A 10,019-nucleotide genomic window follows, 5' to 3' on the forward strand; every position below is an offset into this window, starting at 1 on the left:
AATTAATTTAAACAATACAACTTAAAATATGTAAGTACAATTTCAAAGGGAAACTATTAAGTGAACAATACGACAAGCAAGTGCTTGGATTCGATACACGGAATAGAGTGTCGTCTGGAAGCTGGAGTTGGGGTTTATATAGTCCATGCTGGTGCGGTGGAGTGGGGCGTCATCTTCCTATTTTCGGGCTGCGTGTCAAAGCGTCAATGTGTCATTCCGATAATGGGGTTATTGTACCAGTGCACGTGGAACACGTGGTCTTTCTTAAATCGATCCTTTGTTTTGGGATTGCTGCGCGTGTGGCCGCGTGTTGTTTTAAGTTCATCTAAATGTTCGTTTGTTTATTAATGGTCTTCTCCAAGTAGCCGTAGAAGGGTACGTGTTGATATGTCGTTTCAGGGATTGTGATTAGAGTATATCGTCCCGGTGATTGTCCTTGTCCGGATGCAACTGCTATCCATAAACTATTAAGGTTTAATAGTTTATTTTAGGCGAGATGAAGTGCTGGTTGTAATGGGCGTGCTGCGATGTCTTCCTGTAGGTGAAGGTCGTCTTGGGTGGTTAACTCGAGTGAGCGATCAGGAGATATCACTCCAAAAAAAAATTGCTTCGCCTCACAGGCGATGTTTAGCATTCTAGGGTTAAGGGTTCATACATTTCTATTGAATAAATATATTTTTTAGTAGTTTACATTTATACTTTATATTTTACAAATGCGCTATCCACATCATATTTTTTTAATTATCTTTCTGGTGGATATTTAAAATAAACATTACTATTTCTAAATTATAACATTTTAATATCAAACATGAAAAATGTGGCATAAACGCCAACCATATTTTTAACTATTATTAATTACCTCCAATCGTAGAAAAATTGATAAATCTCGATATTTCGAAGAGACTTTCGTTGTTTTATGGGAATTTGTAAGAAAACACATTACTTGTTTTGGGGGAATTTATAAAAAAACACATTTGTTGTTTTGGGGGAATTTGTAAGAAAACACATGCATTGTTTTGGGGTAAATTGTGATGTATGCTAATAAGTTAAATAAGTTATGGTAATAAGAGTATTTAAGCGATAGATGGCACTAGTCATAAAGCTTACTCCAGAGTCCTACAGATGTCGCTAGAGTGTAACATTTACCTGTGAAATGATATTGACAGGGAACAAGCTTCTCGAACGAGAGAATTACCAACCCTCGGGTAATGAACAGTGTAGCTAAATCCATACCTATTTATTGTAACGCAAATAAACACAATTATAAGTAGAACCTTTTACTTTTTAACAGAGAGTTCCCAAACTTAAACCTGCAAAGTAATTAATAACAGCTGTTTGGGGGGAATTTGTAAGAAAACTGTTACTTAACTTTTATCTCGTTCGTATAGTGCGCAAATCATTTGTCACCCCCGCTATCAATACTGTTTAATATATCGATCAAGACTGGTACATTTCCTGATATATGGAAAAGAGCCTATATCACACCAATTCATAAATCGGGAACTAAGTGTGAAGCAGATAATTATAGACCCATTTCCAAGCCTTGCATTTTTTCAAAGGTGTTCGAAAACATAGTCTATGACCAGTTATTCCCTGTGGTAAAGAATTCGATCAACGAATTTCAGCATGGATTCTTTGCAGGTCGCTCTGTTGCTACTAATCTTATAACTTTTACAAACTTCTTGTCTGCCTCCATGGATAAACGTGTGCAAGTTGATACAATCTATACCGACTATAGCAAGGCTTTTGACAAGATCAACCACAACATTCTGCTTAGAAAACTTGCTAATCATGGTATTCATGGAGATCTCCTTCGTTGGTTATCCTCATACGTAACAAACAGGTCCCAGGCTGTGACAGTGGGTGGATTTTCCTCGGTCTGGAAAATCATTACTTCCGGTGTGCCTCCGGGGTCCATTTTGGGTCCTTTGCTTTTCTCTATCTATATTAATGATATTACGACATGTTTTCACAACGCTCAAATTTTACTATTTGCTGACGATATGAAGATATACCTTCCTATAAGCTCCCCGGACTGTTCTGCGCGTTTACAAGCAGATCTTGATCGACTGACGGATTACTGTCTCAGAAATAAGCTTTTTATCAATATTTCTAAATGTTGCAAAGTCACATTCACACGTAACCGTGTGAAAATACTGCATGATTACACCATTTCTGGATTTCATCGATTTTAACAAATAAAGACTATGTGCGTGATCTCGGGGTTTTCTTGGACTCTAAACTTACCTTTGATAAACACGTTGATAACATTGTCACCAAAGCATCAAAAAATCTAGGTTTTGTACTGAGAACATGCAATTTTTTCAAAAATACTAAGACATATCTGGGGCCTTAGCATGAGAATCGATCGAACTTAACGATATCGGATTGCTAAGCGTATCTACCGACCATTTTATAACGACTTCCCTAGCATGAGAATGCTATTGATAACTCTAACGACATCGATAAGGCAATAAATACAAATCGATATACGCTGGCAATACTGGGACGGAATTGTCTATGAATTGAATAGACGTCAAACGTCAGATTTCAAGCGTGACCATTTTAACCGCCGTGTTTGTTTTAATATTTTACGATGTCGCAAGCAATGGTAGCTGGGTAAGTTATTTATTTATCTTTTTATGTGAAAGAATTTCCATTATTATCAAAGAGATATACTTACATTCTATTGTGTCAAAATTTTGAAGTTATTTTTACTAATATTTCAATCATACGCAGTATTTTAAGATATTCAAAATGCTGATATTATGATTTCAGGAAGAGAGTAAGGTCGACGACCAGTCAAATGGATTTGTTAACCAGCTATATGGCTGACCATTCGGAGTTCGCGGCTGGAAGGTTTGTGGGACCTCAGGGTTCCCAAAAAAATAAGGAGATGTGGCGTAATTTGGCGGAACAACTGGCAGAATTGGGTCCTCCTAAGTCAGCCGAGCAGTGGAAAACAGTGAGTATTTGTACCTACCTATACAAACTGGTTGCAGCAAACTTTGCTGACCTTCTAATATAATCTATCATCGAGACACTTGATATAAGACCGTAAATCACTTTTAACCTGACATTATTTTTACATTTTACAGACATGGCGTGACTTAAAATGCAAATCGCGCGCCCAAAACGCCGATGCCAAGCGAGCTGCCCTCACGACTGGAAACACTGCCGAGATACCGGTGTTAACTGACCTGACACAGAAGGTCATCAACATCATCGGCAGAGCCAGTTCTGAGGGCAGCGGACTTCCAGAAAGCTGTATAGGAGATGGACCTGAACTCATAATGCAGGATGTTGAGGTCACTAATGTCTTAAAATGTTAATATAATATATTCTGTCAAAATTTAGTTGATCTTTCATTATCAATGAAAATTATTTGTGTGTTTTACAGTATTCCGATGAAGTTGGAGAAGGGCCCACAGATTTCCAGACGGCGCAGTTAGCTTCCCCTTCTCGCCCGAGCAAGAAGAGGAAGCTAACTGACAAGCCAGATGTGGGGGTTCGGATGGTGATGGCGCAGGAGGCTAGCAACAAATCATCCAAGGAGCTTGTGGGAGCTATTAATAATTTCTCCAATATTTTTAAGGTATTTCCTATTTCTCTTCGAATCACTCCCAAATACAGCGCTACACGTGTAAGTTGCCAGATTAAAATTTAAAGAAATAGCGTCAATTCATGTTTAAATTCATTCAATTTATAAGTGTGAGTAAGTTCAACTTATAAGTGTGGCACTGTACTTTTAAATTAGAATTAAATCTTAGTAGAACAAAATAAAATGCCCAGCTTTGACTTATTTCATTTATTTATTGTACTATTCCCAATGTACTATTTTTCCATTTTGCGCGGTGGAGTTTTTATTGATCTGTTTGTTTAGATATTCTTTGTGTTAAAAAAAATAATAAACATGTAAAATCCAGCTTGGCGAGAAATTCAAAATGAATAAATTAATTTATAATCTTCCTTTTAGTATGTCGACTACCTATTGTTATTTAAATTAAATTAATGAGTTGTTATTTATCATTTCAGAGTTCAATGGATCGATTTGCTGACATTTTTGAGGTATTTCCTGTTCCTTTTTGTAATTATTTGTCAGGGCACCCCGAGACCGGGCAAGATACAGTGTCTACATAGACATGGTGCTTTTCTGGTCTCGTCTCACTGGCACTAATAACTCATTTACTATAGAAGGTAAATTAAGTTAGTAAATTAATGAATTATCATCTCTTGTTTCAGAGATACACGGCAGTGGAACGTGAAAGGGTTTGTTTACTCCAACGACAGTTGGCGAGGTATTTATTTGCTATACATCTATACAGGCTTTTAAAAACATTTAATGTACAAAACTGAACAAATTAAATTAAATATTGCATTATTTAATATGTCACTTGAGAGATTGCGAAGTATGTTCACAAGGGATGGAACACGATTATTAACAATTGTCCTTGGAGAGGCAAGCAGTCCAGCTAGGAGGTACGATGAAAGTAGAATGAATAAGATCTCTAATAAAACATTTCTAATTCTAGACGAACTCAACCATCGAAACAACGGTCAACATCATTTGCCAACTCGCCCAACTATACGTTGCAGTTGGAGTCAGAGGATGAATACGATTAGTACTATTGAAGTTCTTTTTGTGAAATATTGCATGCAGCGCTTTGCATATATGTATATTTGATTAGAAGCATTTCTTCAAACTCTTGCAATGTCTCTGTGAGGCGTGAATTGTTTTTACAATGTAGGTACATACAGTACAATGTTTTAAAGTACTATTGAAGTTCTTTTTGTGAAATATTGCATGCAGCGCTTTGCATATATGAATATGTACTTGATTAGTAGCAGTTCTTCAAACTCTCGCAACGTCTCTGTGAGGCGTGAATTGTTTTTACAATGTAGGTACATACAATACAATGTTTTAAAGTACTATTGAAGTTCTTTTTGTGAAATATTGCATGCAGCGCTTTGCATATATGAATATGTACTTGATTAGTAGCAGTTCTTCAAACTCTCGCAACGTCTCTGTGAGGCGTGAATTGTTTTTACAATGTAGGTACATACAATACAATGTTTTAAAGTACTATTGAAGTTCTTTTTGTGAAATATTGCATGCAGCGCTTTGCATATATGAATATGTACTTGATTAGTAGCAGTTCTTCAAACTCTCGCAACGTCTCTGTGAGGCGTGAATTGTTTTTACAATGTAGGTACATACAATACAATGTTTTAAAGTACTATTGAAGTTCTTTTTGTGAAATATTGCATGCAGCGCTTTGCATACATGTATATTTGATTAGTAGCATTTCTTCAAACTCTTGCAATGTTTCTGTGAGGCGTGAATTGTTTTTACAGTGTTGGTACATACAATACAGTGTTTTAAAGTACTATTGAAGTTCTTTTTGAGAAATATTGCATGCAGCGCTTTGCATATATGTATACTTGATTAGTAGCAGTTCTTCAAACTCTTGCAATGTCTCTATGAGGCGTGAATTGTTTTTACAATGTAGGTACATACGATACAATGTTTGAACATGATGAAGCACTATAAGTCAGTTTCCTTGTTTAATATATTATCATTCGTGGGAGAAGTACTTTCGCACTAGTTCGTCTCTCACTCTGCGGGCTGCAACAACCCTGCTGACATCTTCAGGCTGGTGCAGCAGCTCAACCTCTCTTAACTCTACATTATCATTATAATAGTCTGTTAATCTGAAAATAGAGAACAATTTATTAATATTTTGTACTGTTGCCTTACTTTTTTAAATGCATATAGTTCAACAAGGAAACTGACTTATAGTGCTTCATCATGTTGTATAGTATAGCACAAGTAATAATTATTTGACCAGCAGCATCGGGCTCATAATGGAGAACTCTGTCTTTCCTGAGGCAACGGAATATAGCCTTCCATGCCCCAAATAGGCGTTCTATGGAACATCTCGCCTCACAGTGCGCCTTTGTGTATCTGTATTGGGCACTCCCCTCGACTGCATTCAATATTGGTGTCATCAGATAAGGCTCGAGTGTATATCCAGAATCGCCTGATTGAAACAAAACACCCATTATAATAGGTACATATAACTACTAAGTTATAATTTTTTTGCCTTTTTTTAAAATGAGTTGTTGAAATACATACCTAGCAAGAAATATGTCCCAATTCTCTGATTGTATAGTCTGTTCATTTCAGTTTTGACTAAACTATTATTCCAAATGAATTGGTCATGGACAGTACCTGGGAAGCGTGTGTTGATGCTCAATATTTTCAACGTAGCATCGCAGACCTGTTTATCAAACATAAAAAACCTTCAATAAAATTTGAAAACAACAATCCGGCTGTTTTATTTCTGAAAAAATATTTACCACTTGAACATTCAGCGAATAAAATCCTTTGTGGTTTTTGTACTGCTCCTCGTGTCTGGAAGGGGTGACGATGGCGATGTGGGTGCAATCGATGCATCCCAGAACATGTGGAAAGTTTAATTTTTCCCTAAAACTACTCTCTACTTGCTTGCGGGCTTCATTTGTAGCCGGAAAATGTATCCATCTTCTGTACAGATGTTCTAAAACTGCTTTCATAAACAGTTTTATGCACTTGCTAACGGTAGTTTGCCCTATCGCCAAGAAGTGATCTTGGCCTACTCCACGTTGGTAGCTCCCTGTAGCAAAGAAGCTGATGGGTGCGAGTATCTGTCAACATCATAAATAATACAACTAATTAACAAACTTCACTTTTGATCATTTTAATCACTTTATTGTGAAAAATTATCATCAGCAATCGAAACAAATTTATTTATTTCACGTGGTCGTTCCAGTGGTGGATAGATTTATATTGTGTTTTTGTTTTACTAAGATATCAATAATGTTTAATACTCTCACTTTAATGTATACTGGAAGTCCTAATGTATTTTTTGACACTAGAAAAGGAGTTAATTCATCAATGAGATCTCTAGCCATAATGCGAGATATTCGAAACAATTGTCTGAATTCCGTCTCTGCAAGTTCGAACGGATTCAATTGATCGCGTAAAAGACGCCTTTCAATCCTACGATCTTCCCTAACCTGCCTCCTTTCATTGAACCAGAAATTTTGCATAATGAACGACATTATTAAAAAAAATATGTATATCGACAGCCAACCAAAGTTTTAACTGACACTCAAGACCCCACGTTATATTCGGCGGGCTTTTAGCAACCGTCGGTCGGAAGTTATCCTATCGATACATTCTCATGCTCGCAATTTTAACGATACCGTCGCTACTTTGACCATAGACAAGAAATTTTAACAATCGTCGGTTGTTATATTTTGATCGTGCTAGCATATGTCGTTAAGTGCTCATTGATGACGTATTTTAACGATATCGTATTGCTATAGGGCTATATCGACTTCTCATGCTAAGGCCCCTGACTCTCTACAATTCACATGTTCGTCCTCACCTGGAGTACTGTTCACCGGTTTGGAACCCGCGCTATATTGTTTATGTCAGGTTAGAAAGAGTTCAGGAACGATTTCTCAAATTCCTCAATTTTAAATCATTTAACATATACAACTCTTACGACGAAATCGAGAAACATTTTCGAATCACGAAACTACTCAACAGGAGGATTGTCGATGATCAGATTCTCTTGTATAAAATTATTAACTCTAAAGTTGACTGCCCGGAGTTGCTGAACAAAATAAATTTCCATGCGCCAATTCGATACAGCAGACAAAATACCCTTTTCTACATTGATAGATGTAATACCAATTCCAACCAAAATGTATTTATGCAAAGGACATGTAACTACTATAATAATAAATTTGCAAATATAGACACTCGTGCTGACATATTCACTGCTAGTTACTATCACTACAGAATGTCATTGTATCACATTCTAACTCATATTAACCACTGTTTAATTGATTGAACCAATATTTTAATATTAATTGCGTGGCAACTTTTCCTCATCCCTCTCCTCCCCTTTCCCGTTCCAACCCAAGTCTATTTAAGTATAGTTAAAATCACTTTTATATATTGCTGTTTCTGGTAGGCATATTATAGGTTTATCGTTTACAGGTTAGTTTTCTGTTTCTATATATATCTGTGAACATTAATAATTGGTCTGTTTTTTGTTATTCTCTTATGTACATTATATTACTAAGACTGTTTATATTCCTCAAATAAATAAATAAATAAATAGTAAAAAAATAAAAACAAAAAATCGGTTTGTCACGATAGCGATGCGAAATATAAATTAATCATTTTGGCTTTCTGGTATCCAACAAATTATATTTGAGGCAAACTGGAAAGAATTATTATTTCTCTTTCTAACGTCAAAAAAATTACAATTTTTAAAATTTGGACGCCTTGTCATATATGACCCAAAAGCGCTGGAGGTCAAATATTTTTGTTGCTGACCTCTTTACGGGGACCTTTAATGTGTAGATCTTTATGAAACATTTCTAAGTTAAATTTAGTCGTTTTATATGATTTGATCCTCTATTTCATATTCCAAATGAGAGTGGCTAAAAATATACACACGAGTATAGATTTCATAAGTGAGAAAAAAATCTATTTTAGAAACTGTCACGTGTTCTATTACACGTAAAGGAACTGTAAATCATATCCACAATAAAACGACAATGTAAAGCTCATTCAATTGGTTTTGAAAAATCACGGGAAAAGTGGAGTGAATGAACAGCCTACCTTGAATTCCCAAGAATCCCAGCAACAGGGCTCTCGACGAACTTGCACTGTTCACGGGGTGAAATTTCCTCTAAAACGAGATAATCTTTAATATGATTTTGATATTTGCAAACAGAGCACAAAGCATGTGAATAATACAACGACGACACTACGATTGCACCTTCTTGCTACACGACACGAATTCGAATGTTGTACTTGCGACAATTTACAATGCAACAAATCATCATCTTCTTTTCAAGTGTGGGTAAGGCTGTTGGGAAAAATGGTAAATATTATCCAAAACTGTTTCAATACTAAACAGAAACAAAAAATAACATATAATTTAAAAATAAAAATAAAGTGTCTAGTAGTTTTCTAACGATACCTAATAATATGGATAGTGGATTTGTTATGGTGTTGTTTGAATTGAAAACGTGTAATAAATAATTATTCCTAGTGTGATGAATACGCGGTTTTCACAATTCACAAATCCAAATCATAATGACAAAAAAAATATTCCAGGTCATAAAACGGTATTCGGACAAAGAAATTAATCCTTCCCCCTGATATAAAGCGAATATAACATTTGAATGATTACAAATTAATAATAAAAATCTGGCTGAAAGAGGTTAATGAAAAAACATTAAAAACGAAATAGAAAAAAAATGAATAACTTTAGTCCGCCTCAGCACAGGTCACTCTAGTGAGGATGACTGAGAAATACAATTTACTATACTTACATATATTTAATATCATATTTTGTATGTAAAATGTATAAATAGTCGCTATAATAAAAACTAAAAAAAAATAATTTGTAATGAGAAAATTGATCTGAGCTGAAATGGGAAGGGTATTTGCAATAAGAAAAACAGCAATGAGATAATGAATGTTCAATTTAATTTGAATTTTATGTGTGTACTATGAAAAATAAAATATTCAACAAGTTAGTTTCCTTCCAGTAATGGAGCACGCGCTGTATAACATCCTTGGCTCTAGCGTGCTGAGGATACTTGCTCTGTTCGACGTCTCCAGCAGGGTGGAGCAACTCAGGAAGATGCGACCCATTCCCAATTACTTTGTCATCATTGGAACCACGCAGTACCTGAAGGACACCTACAAAATGGTTACTATATAATAATATTACATCACACACTTGGCTTTACTCATACGCCTAAGGGATCTCAGTTTGCTCATTAATACAGGTTTGGGTCAACGTTCAACCTTCCCCTGCCAGTTTGCCCCTCTGCCATGCACCAGGGTTGGTATCATCAATCTATTGTGGACTGCTAGCCTAGTGAATTTGGCAGGAACTAATGTAGTTCGCAATCTTTAGAATACATGTGGTCGCTGAAGCGCC

The 10,019-nt window shown here is 35.8% G+C and overlaps 1 protein-coding gene across 1 annotated transcript; it reads left to right on the forward strand.

The window, feature by feature from the left end:
- Positions 1-2,372: 2,372 nt before the first annotated feature.
- On the forward strand, positions 2,373-4,895 carry LOC149414494 (uncharacterized). The gene is made up of 7 exons (XM_089643827.1): positions 2,373-2,619; positions 2,779-2,965; positions 3,099-3,308; positions 3,401-3,595; positions 4,036-4,068; positions 4,243-4,298; positions 4,533-4,895. Exons 1-7 carry the CDS (start codon positions 2,597-2,599, stop codon positions 4,621-4,623), a joined length of 795 nt encoding a protein of 264 aa, XP_089499953.1. The 5' UTR covers positions 2,373-2,596; the 3' UTR covers positions 4,624-4,895.
- Positions 4,896-10,019: the final 5,124 nt, after the last annotated feature.

Source organism: Hesperophylax consimilis, chromosome 20 (assembly GCF_061612785.1).
Source record: "Hesperophylax consimilis isolate HC1 chromosome 20, BYU_Hcon_1.0, whole genome shotgun sequence".
Taxonomy (NCBI): Eukaryota; Metazoa; Arthropoda; class Insecta; order Trichoptera; family Limnephilidae; genus Hesperophylax; species Hesperophylax consimilis.